This window comes from Capra hircus, unplaced genomic scaffold, assembly GCF_001704415.2.
Source record: "Capra hircus breed San Clemente unplaced genomic scaffold, ASM170441v1, whole genome shotgun sequence".
Taxonomy (NCBI): Eukaryota; Metazoa; Chordata; class Mammalia; order Artiodactyla; family Bovidae; genus Capra; species Capra hircus.
The window spans coordinates 98,998-113,759 of record NW_017190062.1 but is presented as its reverse complement, the minus strand read 5'-3'; the positions used below and the strand labels follow the sequence as shown (position 1 = coordinate 113,759).

General features: G+C 41.5%; 1 protein-coding gene across 3 annotated transcripts in view; it reads left to right on the top strand.

Annotated features, from left to right (window-relative positions):
• BRCC3 (BRCA1/BRCA2-containing complex subunit 3) overlaps positions 1 to 14,762 on the top strand; it is a 75,262-nt gene that overhangs the window by 4,985 nt on the left and 55,515 nt on the right. For all 3 annotated transcript variants that reach the window (XM_018045034.1, XM_018045035.1, XM_018045037.1), the window contains 3 exons: positions 3,141 to 3,260; positions 4,567 to 4,654; positions 13,686 to 13,774. In XM_018045034.1, the coding sequence (XP_017900523.1) occupies positions 3,141 to 3,260; positions 4,567 to 4,654; positions 13,686 to 13,774 (297 nt within the window). The remainder of the gene's footprint in view (positions 1 to 3,140; positions 3,261 to 4,566; positions 4,655 to 13,685; positions 13,775 to 14,762) is intronic.

Here is a 14,762-nt window from a genome sequence, read left to right as displayed (position 1 = left end):
ATATCTTTTTTCCATCCATTTATTTTTAGCCTTTCTGTGTACTAATATTTGAAAGTGTGTCTCTTACTGGCAGCCTGTAGTTTTTTTTTTTTTTTAAATCTAATCTGATAATCATTTGAACTATACTGTTTAGTCCAAATACATTTAATGTAATTATATATATATATAACATGCACACCAGACAGATCTATAGATATATATGTTATAACTGTCATATTTTTGCTTTCTATTTGACCGTCTTTCTTTTTTTTTTCTTTCTCACCTTCCTTGCCTTCTTTTGGATTCATCAGTATATTATTTCCCTGGGATCCTCCATTAATTAGATATAACAGTTTTTACTCTTTTTGTTGTTATTATCCTACATATTGCAATAGGCATTCTTGATTTGTTAATATGATACAAATTGCTGTTCTTAATATTTCCATGATAACAGTATAACTTTGAATATTGAAATTTCATTTACATCTTCCCACCTTTTGGATTACTATTTGTGTGGATTTTATTGATATGCTATTTAAGCCCCACATGACATTGTCATGCTGTTCTGTACAGTTAGCTGTATTTGTATTTACTCATATTTTACCCTTTACACTGTTCTTTACTTTGTCATACCTGAGATTTTCTTTTTCTTTTTAGCGTTTCTGGGCTGATAATGATCTCTCAGTTTTTTTGCACATGAAAATGTCACCCATTCTCTTTATACTTGGTTGTTTCTGTTCCAAAGTCAGCTCTTGCCTTGTTGCTCCTTGGAAGGTTAAATTTATTTCTGTCTCTAGTTTGATTTTCTTTTCTTTTTTGTGTTAAACGTAACATTGGTTTATTTGGCTGCACTGGGTCTTAGTTGTGGCATGTGGGATCTTTAGTTGTGGCCCACTGGATGTTTTTCATTGTGGCATGTGGAATCTTTAGTTGCACCATGTGAACTCTTAAGTTGCAGCATGTGGTATCTAGTTCCGCAACCTGGGATTGAACCCAGGCCCCCTTTATTGGGAGTGCAGAGTCCTAGCCCCTGGACCACCAGGGAAATTCCCTGATTTTCTTTATTGTATACTTTGTGCCTGCCAGATACTGTACGGTGGCTGGGGTTAGAAATAACTAAAACATGTTGCTTGCCCTTAAGGAGCTTGTGTTCTAGTAGTTGTTGTTGTTCATTTGCTAAGTTGTGTCCAACTCTTTGTGATCCTTTGGACTGCAGAATGCCAGGCTCCTTTGTCCTCCACTGCCTCCTAGCATTTGCTCAAATTTCATGTCTCTTGAAACTCCAATACTTTGGCCACCTGATGCGAAAAGCTGACTCATTGGAAAAGACCCTGATGCTGGGAAAGACGGAAGGTGGGAGAAGGCAAAGACAGAGGATGTGATTTTCTGGTAGTTCAGCTCAGTCACTCAGTCATGTCCAACTCTTTGTGACCCCATGGACCGTAGCACGCCAGGCTTCCTTGTCCATCTCCCAGAGTTTACTCAAACTCATGTCCACTGAGTCAGTGATGCCATCCAGCCATCTCATCCTCTGTCGTTGCCTTCTCCTGCCTTCCATCTGTCTCAGCATCAGGGTCTTTTCCAATGAGTCAGCTCTTCGCATCAGGTGGCCACTGTATTGGAGTTTCAGCTTCAGCATCAGTTCCTCCAATGAATATTCAGGACTGATTTCCTTTAGGATAGCTTGGTTGAATCTCCTTGCAGTCCAAGGAACTCTCAAGATTCTTCTCCAACACCACAGTTCAAATGCATCCATTCTTCACTGGTCAGCCTTCTTTATGGTCCAACTCTAGTAGAGGAGGAGATTGTCAACAAATAGAACACATGTAAGCTCTAATAGATATGTGTGTGCAATAAGCGAAGTTGTGTGGGAGGGGAGAGGGACTCATTTTTTATAGGATGAGCAGAGAATTTAAAGTCTATGAAAGAGTTCATGAGGTGAAAAAAAAAAGGCATGAAAAGGAACCACAGGTGAAGCACAGTAGCCACACATGCCTTAAGGCAGCTTTGCTGCACAGTATAGGGTCTATCACTTACTTCAAATGTCTCAGATTTCACCCTCGTCCTTGCAGTGTCTGGCAATTCCATACCCACCTGTTCTCCTGAAACTGTTCAACCATTTCATCGTTCTGCTTTTGACCCCTCTGTCTTCCTTCCTCAATCCTTTTACTGTACCCCATCCTAAACCATGGGTACACCCCGGGATTCACCCTGGACCTCTGTTCCCTGTCCTCAAATAATTCCTTGCCTTGATTTCCAGACTCTCATCTGAGTTCAGCTCATCTGAAAACGCTCTCATCTTCCCTCTCCTAGACCCTTTCTAAGCTTAGATGTGCCTCCTCTGTTCTGAGTTTCAACCTTGACAGTTTCCTGGCCTGCATCACTTAGGCTGCATAATCTCCAGAATCTTGCAGATTCTTCTTAATGATTCTCCAGTCTGTTTCTTCCATCTTGGACATACACACAGGCTGGTACTTTACGGTCAAGCGATCTGAAATAGTCTCCTTCCTTGGATGTCATCCTGCAGACCACGGCTTGCTACCTGAGACCTTGTATATTTCCATCTAACATTTCTCAGCCTGTCTGCCATTCCACCTCAAGTTCTTGATTTCAATCAGTTGGCCAGTTTGTCTCCCAAACATCTTACTGACATTGATTTGGCATCTATGGAAATTCTGTCTATTTGTGTGCATACACACAACAATTAGGAGATAAGATACACTTGGCTGCCTTTTCTGGAAAGCTTTCTTTTCTTTCTTTCTTTTTTTTTTTTCAATATAAATGACTCGTTTTCTCTGCACTTCTGTAGCATTTATTTACTGCATTATTTTAATGTAGTTTCATGTATGATTCTTGCTGTGAAACCGCATGTTAGGTGGTCGGCGCTCAGCCTTGTATTTTTGAACATAGTTGGAAATCAAATGATTATTACTTGATTGTTGCAAAAGTCCTCCCTTGATGTAAATCTCACATTTTGTTTGGAAATGTGTATATTGAGTTTGGATATATTTGAAACATTCCATCATGCATGAGAAAAATCCCAGTTTTCTAAGATGGCAACTTTTTAACCTGATAGTGTAATACAACGTGTCCTCTAGTTGCAGGAGGAGATAATTATTGGAGAGAGACAGAAGTAAACATTTCTGTGGATTTTCCTGTAGGTTGACACCGTCAGAATTGTTCATATTCATTCTGTCATCATCCTACGACGTTCTGATAAGAGGAAGGATCGCGTAGAAATTTCTCCAGAGCAGCTGTCTGCGGCCTCAACAGAGGCAGAGATATCCTTATTGGTCAGTAAGAAGCGTTTATGTGCTCTGAGGCTTCCAGGTTCCTCTGTTTGCTCCTTTTCTGCCTGAGGACTGTTTCCTAGTTCTCACATTTACCCCTTAGATCCAGTTACTTGGTTAAGTGATCAGATGGGGCATTTGCTTCCCACAATTGTGGATTCCACAGGTCAACCATAACAAGTCAAATTTGCATTGGTGGTTTTAGTAATTTATCATTCCTTTGGAATAAGTTAATCTTCTAGTCAATTGAAAAGTAATTTTGAAAACTAGAAAACATGCATGGTAGAAACTTTTAAAAGGTATAATAGTGTATACAAAATAAGTATTTCACTGCAGCTTCCATGCCCCATTTCCCCAAGCATTCCTCCCTGGACATAACCAGGACTATCACATCTTCATGTGTCTTTATGGTTGAATTCTTTGCATACAGAAACATATAAGAATGTTTTCTTTTTTTACAAAGTTTTGAATACATATGGTAGCTGTAATGATACATAACAGTGTACCTAGAGAATTGTCCACCGATATAGAGATACCTCACTCTTAAGCCTGCATAACACAGCCCTGGATGGTTGGGGTGACCTCATGAAGATGTTGAGGTTATTTTCAGCCTTTTACTGATGGTGCTGCAGTAGAAGCATGGATTCCTAACCACCAGACCACCAGGGAATTCCCTAAAAAGTCATCTTAGACTTAGTTATGTAGAAAGGTCTGTTGGGTTTCAGTGTAAGACATTTGCAGGAAAATGAACCAGCAACAGAAGGGGACAGCTTTTTCTTTTCAGCTGAGTTCTTATCTCAAGTTAGAGCCTCAGATAGTTACAGCATGTGGGCTTAGTTGCTCAATGGCATGTGTGATCTTCCCGGATCAGGGATCGATTCTGTGTCTCCTGCACTGGCAGCCAGATTCTTCACCACTGAGCCACCAGGGAAGCCCCCACATGACTTTTTCAAAATTTTGCACTTCTTAAGAGAATGAGGATAGGTTGGACCAGAGAGAGAATAGAGGATTACTTAAGTTAATCATGTGATATCCAAATACATAGCTAAACTGGATTAAGAGGCTATAACTGTATCCAAGAATGGAAACCAAATGATTTCTGCTTTTTTTTAAAAAAAGGAAACACGTTCGTCTTTAGATGAAAAGTGTGGGAAATTTTGGTATTGACCTTTGACCTTTTTAGACTTGTTGACATTAAATTGTAATGGGTTTATTTGAAACTTTAAGATGCTGTCTGAGCCCTTATTAACAGCATGGATTTTGTTTCCACAAGTTGAAAATACCTTGACAGACACACAGGTTGGCTGAACTGACGGGTCGCCCCATGAGAGTTGTGGGTTGGTATCACTCCCATCCCCATATAACTGTTTGGCCTTCACATGTTGGTAAGTATTCTGGGGTTGCAGTGTTTATTGTTTTTAGAAATGAATATCATTTTTCCTTCTCCGCTACATGGCTTATGGTTTCTCCAGGGGATCTTCCCGATGCAGGGATCAAACCCTGGTCTCTAGCATTGCAGGCAGACTCTTTACCATCTGAGCTACCAGGGAAGTCCTCTCTTTAAGCAGATGTCCTTATTTTCATTTTGCAATTTTTAAAAGTACTGATTTATGTCATATCAATTTGTTGTTCACAGAGATAAAATTTCAGCGCTCCATTTTGATACTGTTCAGGAAATCAGGACTAAAACCTGATAACTGGCTGATATCCAAATATAATCTTATCACTAATAATAAATAAACTGTAACTGAAAATTGCTGATTGTGCCTGTCCAGTACACTCCCATTCGGAAGAATCAAAGATGTGAAGGGGGACATTTACAAACTTGATGTTTACCTTTTCTTTTCAACGTATATATCATCCTAGCTCTTGGTACTCTGAACCTACCTTCTCACCCCTATGATTAGTATAATTTAACAAAATTGTTTTCTCTCCTTTGATTTTTATCCCTTGTCTCTAATCGTGGTCATCTTTTGTCTGTACCTGACTCTTTGGAAAGATGTAGAATAACTTAACTTGCAGAAATGAATGTTTTCTCCTCTACCCGGTGAGTTAGAGGTCTCCCCCCTCACGTCAGTTAGGAGTAAGCAGAGCTGAGGTTTGAACCAGATCTGTCTCCTAGGTCTGTGGTCTCTCCACTGTGAGGTTCTCGTCCTAGCCATAGCCATCAGTGGATTAGAACACTTCTGTGTTCATCTACCCCGTGACATGAATTCCCCCAAATTAGGAGTCGTGGTTCTTCATGTCATGAAGGCTACCTCTCAGTCACCTGGAAGAGCTTTTCTAAAATGTACCTGCTCTAAATTTATCTTTCCTCACCCTGTTTGTTATTGCCGCAATACCAGAGAGTGGATCGAAACAGTTTGTTCAATGGAAGAGAAAAAGTTGGAAGCTGGAACCTGTGGCAACAAGAATAGTGCTATTTTTAACTTTGATTTTGACATAATTTCAGACTTGAAGTTGATAAAATAGTACACAGAATTCCTGAATACTCTTCCTCTAGATTTGCCAAATGTTAACATTTTGAAACGTTTGCTGTATCACTGTCTACATACATGTATGTATATGCATGTGTATGTGAGAGTAAGTTGCAGACCCTAATCCCTCTTTACCCCTAAGTACTCTTTTGGTGTGACTCTCTTAAATACAAAGAATTCTCTTACATAGTCACAGTGTGCATTTATCAAAATTGATAAATTAATATTGATATCCTACAATTATTGAAATTACTGACATCGTTCAAATTTTTTCATTGGCTTATCGAACTGAGCATCTGGAATTTGCTGCATGCTGGCAACTGTTACAGTATTTGCAACTATTTACGTTGTATTAGGTATTATATTAGAAGAAAACTGCAACCCACTCCAGTATTCTTGCCTAGAGAATCCCAGGGAGAAAGAGGCCTGGTGAGCTGCCATCTGTGCAGTCACACAGAGTCAGACACGAGTGAAGCAACTTAGCAACAGCAGCAGAAACAGGTATTATATTAATAATAGATAATTTAAAGTATATGGGAGAATGTGCCTAGGTTATATGCAAATATTGCACCATTTTATTGAAGAGACTTGAGCCTCTGCAGATTTTGGTATCTGCCCTGGGAGTTGAGTGTCCTGAAACAAATCCCCTGCAAATACTGAGGGATGACTCTATATTGCATTTTTGTCGCATGCTTATTACAATACTGAAAAAAGATGCCACAGTATTCATCAGTAAAACTCTTTTAAGGACAAAAAGAGAGTACAATTGAATATCTAAAGTTGCAGGGTGGACACCATTTGAATGATTAACAAGAAGAATCCATTAGGTCTCTCAACTGCCATCTCAAATGGGTTTGTGTGGTCGAACTGTGAGTAGAAGTAAAGAAAAAATCATCTCCCAGCTAAACTGCTGTATACAGCTTATCTGCAAACAGCCATTTCAGAATTGAGTCAAACAGTGGCCCTGTATTAGCAGGCCTTGGAAAAAAAATGAGTGATGAATTTTTAAAAAAGGTTGATTTAAAGTATGTACAGTACATACATTTCATAGGGAAAGAATCCTTAGCTATGTTAACAAATGAAAAGAGTAAATGACATTTTTTTTTCCATTCAAGAAAAGGAAGAGAGAGAGAAGGCTGTGAGAATGGGGTGTGTTTGTGTGTAACAAGAATTGTAATGCTGTCACGCCTACTCCTCACCCCATTGTAGTATGGCTCCTAGCCTATTACTGTTGAAGTGGATCGTAGGTACCAAAATCACCAGAGACATCCAAGTTGAAAATCTAGGCAACATTCTAAGTCTCCATATTATGTAACAACCACTCTCTACTTCTTGAAACACTTTTCAGATAATCATGAGGGCTGTGTGGCTCTTAAGGGAAGAAACTAAGCCCACTCAGAGCTGAAAGGCCACCTCCCAGACAAGACAGCTACTAAGTAGCAGAGTCAGTATCTGAACAGAGGTTTCTGTGAATTGGGGGCCTTGGATTCCCCAGGGTCTGCTTTGTCGGTGAAGTGGGAATGCTATTTATGAAAACAGGAAATGGAAAAGGAAGCTTAAGTTTGGTGGTGAGGAAAGAGACAATTGAGTTACATCGTACCCGTGCAACTAACTGACCCAAATTTTACCTAAAGGGCATGGTTTCCAAGGGGCTTCCCTGGTGGCTCAGATGGTAAAGAATCTGCCTGCCATGCAGAAGACCTGGGTTCAATCCCTGGGTTGAGAAGATTCCCCTGGAGAAGGGAAAGGCTACCCACTCCAGTATTCTGGCCTGGAAAATGCCATGGACTGTATAGTCCATGGGATTGCAAAGAGTCAGACACGACTGAGCGACTTTCACTTACTTACTCACGGTTTCCAAAAGAAAAAGAGAAGCAGTTGAAATACCGCAGCCTATATCATAAGTCGCATGAGACTTGGCACTGTTTTTAAGTCACTGTTGCATTCGATTTCCTGTCTCTGGAAGTGCATAGTAAGAGGAGAAATGTGACTGTAGGTATGTTCTTAATTTTGAAACCTGCTCAATTGTTTTGTAAGAAATGAAGCACTGTTAGAGTGATGTCATTGTTAGTTAATTTATCACCAAAGTTGCTGGATCCCATCAACCTCCCATGACAAACATAGGCTATGGTTTTAATTAAGCAGTTTTCTATAACCAGTCAATTAAAACATTTACATTTTCCTAAACAAACATTTTTTTCTAGAAATTACAAGTCAATGCTCCTCAGAATCATCAACAGGTTTTTTTTTTTTTGATATTACATTTCCATACTCTTCTTAGCAAACCGCCTAAGATGGAAACTCCGTTGGGACAAGAGCCAGAATAAGTGAAGGTGGAACCAAAATTTTATTATAATGGGATGGCTAACTCAGGGCTCGTATTCTAAAGACAAATTGTGCATATCATCTCTCATCTTCTGTCATTTACTCTCAACTTGCCTGAAACAGAGACCACAGGCCCTAGAATAAAGGTTTTTAAGAGAATGAGAGATTATATATGTGATTGTTTCACACCAGGAAATGGGAAGTGGCATTCTGTTGTGCCTTGAGACCCTCTGATGCTGAAAGAAAAACAGGACAACACAGGTGCAGGAAGTTCTCTTAGACTGCCATCCTTTAGACTAAAGTGTATCTTTTGGGTTCGGCCTTTTGGTTGTAATTGACAAAGAATTAAGGTTATCTGATGAGAAGACATACATCAAGGTAAAGGGTGAAGAGTTTTTATGTTTTAAGGTGCATGATTAGACCTCATGGAGAAGGTAACAGGGAATCCAAAACCTGCAGGAAGTAAGAATGGGCCTTGCAAATATCTTGGGGAAGAGCATGCCAGGCAAAGAAGAATAGTCACTGCAAAGGCCCCGAGGACGAGCATGGCTAGAGTATGTGATACAAAGCAGGAACACCAGTGTGGTTGGAGCTGAGTGATCGAGGGGGACACTGGTGGGAAGTGAGGGTGGGGAGGTGATGGGGGGACTGTGTGAAAGGTTGCTGCCACGAGCCATGACTGACACCAGGATGCGTGGCCCCCAGACCAGAGGAAATCGATCCAGGGCCAGTGATGAGGCTTGATCACTCAGAGCTTTTTGTGTATAATACAGCGTTATTAAAGTCTAAAAGAGACGGAGAAAGCTTCTGATGCAGACATCGGAAGGGGGCAGAAAGAGTGCCTCCTCGCTACTTTTTAGCAAGGAATTATACCTATTTTCCAGTAGTCATGTATGGATGTGAGAGTTGGACTATAAAGAAAACTGAGCACTGAAGAATTGATGTTTTTGAACGGTGTTGTTGGAGAAGACTCTTGAGAGTCCCTTGGACTGCAAGGAGATCCAACCAGTCCATCCTAAAGATCAGTCCTGAATGTTTGTTGGAAGGACTGATGTTGAAGCTGAAATGCCAATACTTTGGCCACCTAATGCGAAGAACTGACTCGTTGGAAAAGACCCTGATGCTGGGAAAGATTGAGGGCAGGAGGAGAAGGGGACAACAGAGGATGAGATAGTTGGATGGCATCACTGACTCAATGGACATGAGTTTGGGTAAACTCCGAGAGTTGGTGGTGGACAGGGAGGCCTGGCGTGCTGTGGTTCATGGGGTTGCAAAGAGTCGGACACGACTGAGTGACTGAATGAAACTGAACTATATACCTATCAGCAAGTTGCTAATCAGAGAAAGGAAACCAAAACAGAGCGGCACCAGGCACCTCACCCACAACATGCATCTTGAGATCGCACTGGCAAAGGGTGATTCATCCCTGGGCCATAAAACAGTTGCCAAGAATCTTGAAGACGGGCCAGTGTCCAAGCAGATACATAGTTCCTTATGATAGCTTCAGAAAGACACTTCCATGAGAAAAATGCATTGCTGAGCTCAAGGTTTGAGATGGAGTTAAGTTCACGCAGAACCAGGTGTTGCCATGACAACACAGGATGAGAAGTTTGTTTCCTCCTGCCATTTGGGGACCTCTGGCCTCCCTACTAAGGCCATGAGCACTCTCCCCTGGAAGGATGGAGTTGCTGCTGATTGAGAAGGGGATGCATTTGGTATAGCAGATCCTGTGGAGGAAATCCAATCTGTGCTTTCAGACATGTTGAGTTGCAAATATGTGGTAGGCAAGTGACGCTCACCTAGTCTGGCTTTTGGCCCATAAATCATCTATGTCAGGAGTTCCCTTTTCACTTAGGAAGATGGAAGGTAGAAGTCCTGATCCAGATAAAAAGGTATAAATGAAAGTATCTTTAAGAACATCTGAGCCTCAGTGGTGGCTCAGAGGTTAAAGCGTCTGCCTGCAATGTGGGAGACCTGGGTTCGATCCCTGGGTCAGGAAGATCCCCTGGAGAAGGAAATGGCAACCCACTCCAGTATTCTTGCCTGGGGAATCTCATGGACGGAGGAGCCTGGTGGGCTACAGTCCACGGGGTCACAAAGAGTCAGACACGACTGAGCGACTTCACTTTCACTTTCTTTAAGAACATCTAAAACAAGGTAAGTGGGCATAAGGCACCAGATGAAACCATGCTCTCTGCACCATTTTGCTGGATCTTTTGTATCCATAAATAGTGGTCTGAAGGCTTTAGACCTTTCATCTTGGCCTCTGTTCAGTGTTTGGTAATTTTTAATCCTTTCAAACGTTATTTGGTGTTTATGATTTCCTTTTCAAAAATTACATAACCATTTAGTGAGATTTTGTTTCTATTCCCTGGAATGCAGTGTTTAATTCTACTGTAGTCACTTTTTAGGAAAAAAAACTTTTTTATTTTGTTTTGAAGTATAGGCGATTAATGGTGTGATAGTTTCAGGTGGACTGCAAAGGGACTCAGCCATACATATACATGTATCCATTCTTCCTCAAAGTCCCCTCCCATCCAGGCTGCCACATGACATGGAGCAGATCCATGTGCTATACAGTAAGTCCTTGTTGGTTATCCATTTTAAATACAGCAGTGTGGACATGGCCATCCCAAAGTCCTTAACTATCCCTCCCCCTGTCCTTTGCCCTGGCAGCCATAAGTTTGTTCTCTAAGTCTGTGAGTCTGTTTCTTTTTTTATTTTAAGTTTTTATTTTGTATTGGGGTATAGCTAATTATACCATCTGTTCATTTCAGTTGCTAAGTCATGTCCGACTCTTTGCGACCCCATGGACCGCAGCACACCAGGCCTCCCTGTCCTTCACCAACTCCTGGAGGTTACTCAAACTTGTGTCCGTTGAGTCGGTGATGCCATCCAACCATCTCATCCTCTGTCATCCCCTTCTCTTCCCACCTTCAATCTTTCCCAGCATCAGTGTCTTTTCAAATGAGTCATCTCTTCGCATCAGGTGGCCAAAGTATTGGAATTTCAGCTTCAGCATCAGTCCTTCCAGTGAATATTCAGGACTGATTTCCTTGAGGATGGACTAGTTGAATCTCCTTGCAGTCCAAGGGACTCTCAAGAGTCTTCTCCAACACCACAGTTCAAAAGCATCAGTTCTTTGGTGCTCAGCTTTCTTTATGGTACAACTCTCACATCTACACATGACTGTTGGAAAAACCATAGCCTTGACTAGACGGACCTTTGTTGACAAAGTAATATCTCTGCTTTTTAATATGCTATCTAGGTTGGTCATAGCTTTCCTTCCAAGGAGTAAGTGTCTTTTAATTTCATGGGTGCAGTCACCATCTGCAGTGATTTTGGAGCCCCTAAAAATAAAGTCTGTCACTGTTTCCACTGTTTTTCCATGTATTTGCCATGAAGTGATGGGACCAGATGCCATGATCTTAGTTTTCTGAATGTTGAGCTTTAAGCCAACTTTTTCACTCTCCTCTTTCACTTTCATCAAGAGGCTCTTTAGTTCTTCACTTTCTGCCATAAGGGTGGTGTCATTTGCATATCTGAGGTTATTGCTATTTCTCCCGGCAATCTTGATTCCAGCTTGTGCTTTCTCTATCCCAGGGTTTCTCATGGTGTACTCTGCATATAAGTTAAATAAACAGGGTGACAATATACAGCCTTGGCATACTCCTTTCCTGATTTGGAACCATTATACCATAGGCTGATAATATAGCTGATCATACCATATGGGAAGACTATAGCCTTGACTGTATGGACCTTTGTCAGCAGAATAACGTCTCTGCTTTTCAACACACTGTCTAGGTTTGTCATAGCGTTTCTGCCAAGAAACAGGTGTCTTTGATTTCATGGCTGCAGTCATCATCCCCTTATGTTTGGCATGCAGTAATGGGGCTGGAGAAGACAATGGCAACCCACTCCAGTACTCTTGCCTGAAAAATCCCATGGATGGAGGAGCCTGGTAGGCTGCAGTCCATGGGGTCGCTAAGAGTCAGACACGACTGAAGCGATTTAGCAGCAGCAGCAGCAATGGGGCTGGATGCCATGATCTTAGTTTAATATTTAGTTTTAAGTCAACTCTTTCACTCTCCTTTCACCCTCATCAAGGAGCCCTTTAGTTCCTCTTTGGTTTCTTCCATTAGAGTGGTATCATCCACATATCTGAGGTTGTTGATATTTCTCCCGCCTGTCTTGATTCCAGCTTGTAACTCATCCAGCCTGGCATTTCTCATGATATGCTCAGCATATAGGTTAAACAAACAGGGTGACAGCAGACAGCCCTGTCGTACTTCCTTCTCAATCTTGAACCAGTCAGTTGTCCCATACAGGGTTCTAAACGTTGCTTCTTGATCCTCATACAGGTTTCTCAAGAGACAGGTAAGATGGTCTAGTATTCCCATCTCTCTAAGAGCTTTCTACAGTTTGTTATGATCCACACAGTCAAAGGCTTTGGTGTAGTTAATGAAACAGAGGTCGATGTTTTTTTGGAATTCCCTTGCTTTATGATCCAGCGAATGCTGGCAATTTGATCTCTGGTTTCTAAATCCAGCTTGAATACCTGGAAGTTCATGGTTCACATATTGTTGAAGCCTAGCATGTGAGATTTTAAGCATGACCTTACTAGAATTGGAGATGAGTGTAGTTGTCTGATGGTTAACATATTCTTTAGTACTGCCCTTCTTGGGAATTGGGATGGCGACTGATGCTGAAGTTGAAACTCCAGTATTTTGGTCACCTGATGCGAACAGCTGACTCATTGGAAAAGTCCCTGAGGCTGGGAAAGATTAAGATGAGATGGCTGGATGGCATAGCCGATGGAATGAACATGAACTTGGGCAAACTTTGGGAGGTGGTGAGGGACAGAGAGCTTGGCATGCTTCAGTCAGTGGGGTTGCAAAGAGTCAGACATAACTGGGTGACTGAACAACAGCAACAGTAGCTGATTCACAATGTTGTGACAATTTCAGCTGGACAGCAGAGGGACTCAGCCATATACATGTATCCATTCTCCCCCAAACTCTCCTCCCATCCAGGCTGCCACAGAATATTGAACAGAGTTCCCTGTGCTATAGAGTAGGTCTTTGTTGGTTATCTATTTAAAATACAGCAGTCACTTCTATACAATAGTTTCCTAGGTAATAGTTCAACACTGCCATTCTTTATTTTATTTTTTTGAATTTTTTTTTTACTGCCATTCTTTAATATCAGGTCTAATATATTCACTTCTTTAGAAGCTGTCCATGAAAAGTTTATTCTCAGAAATCTTTTTTGTCTCCTTTCCATGCCTTTTTATTTTCTTTTGGAGTCTTTCTACAAGAAATAATCAAGTGTTTGGGGGCTAACAGAAGTTTTCCATCTTCTTTCTACACTCCGTTTCATAGCAGGGCTAGTCATGGGCTAGGCAGCCTAGAATCATTAGTACATTTTATTATTTAATTGCCGACTCCCATAGTATTTCCCTAACAAATGAAAAAGCTTTTACTTTGACAAGAGTATTGTCATTCCAATATATCCCCATTGTCCTTTTAGAATCTGAATCTTGGGTATCTTTATATTTTCACATCTGGGAGATAGAGTTCACTGACAGTGGATTTTTATCTTTGTTTCTTTGCAGATGTCCGCACACAAGCCATGTACCAGATGATGGATCAAGGCTTTGTAGGACTTATATTTTCCTGCTTCATAGAAGATAAAAATACAAAGGTATTGTGTGTGCGTGTCTCTCTGTGGATGTAGGCATGTAGGCATGTGCAGGTATAAATACACACACAGAATAGAGAAAGATCTTTGGGAATTTGCATAGTATGTCCAGGGAAGGTTTTAATGAGGAAGGTCATTGAGTCAGGAGCTGAAGACTGAGGGAGCAAGTCTTGCGGATTTCTTGGGGGAAGAGCATTCCAGGCAGGGGAAAAAGCCAGTGAAAAGACCCTGCGGTGAGCATGGAACGTTTAGGGGGATATCGAGGAAGTCAGCGTGGCTGCAACACGACCCTCTGTCCCAGCTTGCCTCCATCAATCCCAGTTTCACCCATTGCCCCGAGTCTCCTATTCAGGCCACACCTTTCCTTCTTGGAAGTATCCTGGTTTGGATAACTCATGTGCTCATCCTCCAGTGAGGTCTGGGGTGGGGGGTGCTGGTGGGGACATAGGGAAGGAGGGGGTGCAGAATCCATGACATCCATGAAACCAGTTAGGGAGAAACTGCAGTAACTGGCGAAGAGAGAATGGACATTTGACTACAGCAGTAGGAGTGGAGTCAATGAGAAGTGGCCAGATTCTGTGTATTTTTTGGTGGCTAATCATAGTAACAAGTGCCACCATTCATCATGTATTGTATGGCACTTAGTCATTATGTGTTTGACATAAATATGCTCAGACCCTGACAACAGCCTCTGAGGGTTATTATTATCCATATTTTCTGGATAAATAAACAAGCTCAGAGTAGTTAAGCAGCTCAATCAATGGCTAGTCTTGCCATTCTCGGGGAAGATCCCCTGGAGAAAGACATGGCAACCCACTCCAGTATTCTTACCTGGAGAATCCCATGGACAGAGGAGTCTGGCAGGCTATAGTCCATAGGGTTGCAAAAAGTCAGACACGACTGAAGCAACTTAGCACACACGCCATTCTCTATTTAGAGTGCCTCTGTTTGAGTTTTATGTTCCGATCAAGAGCTTTTACTATGTCACTGC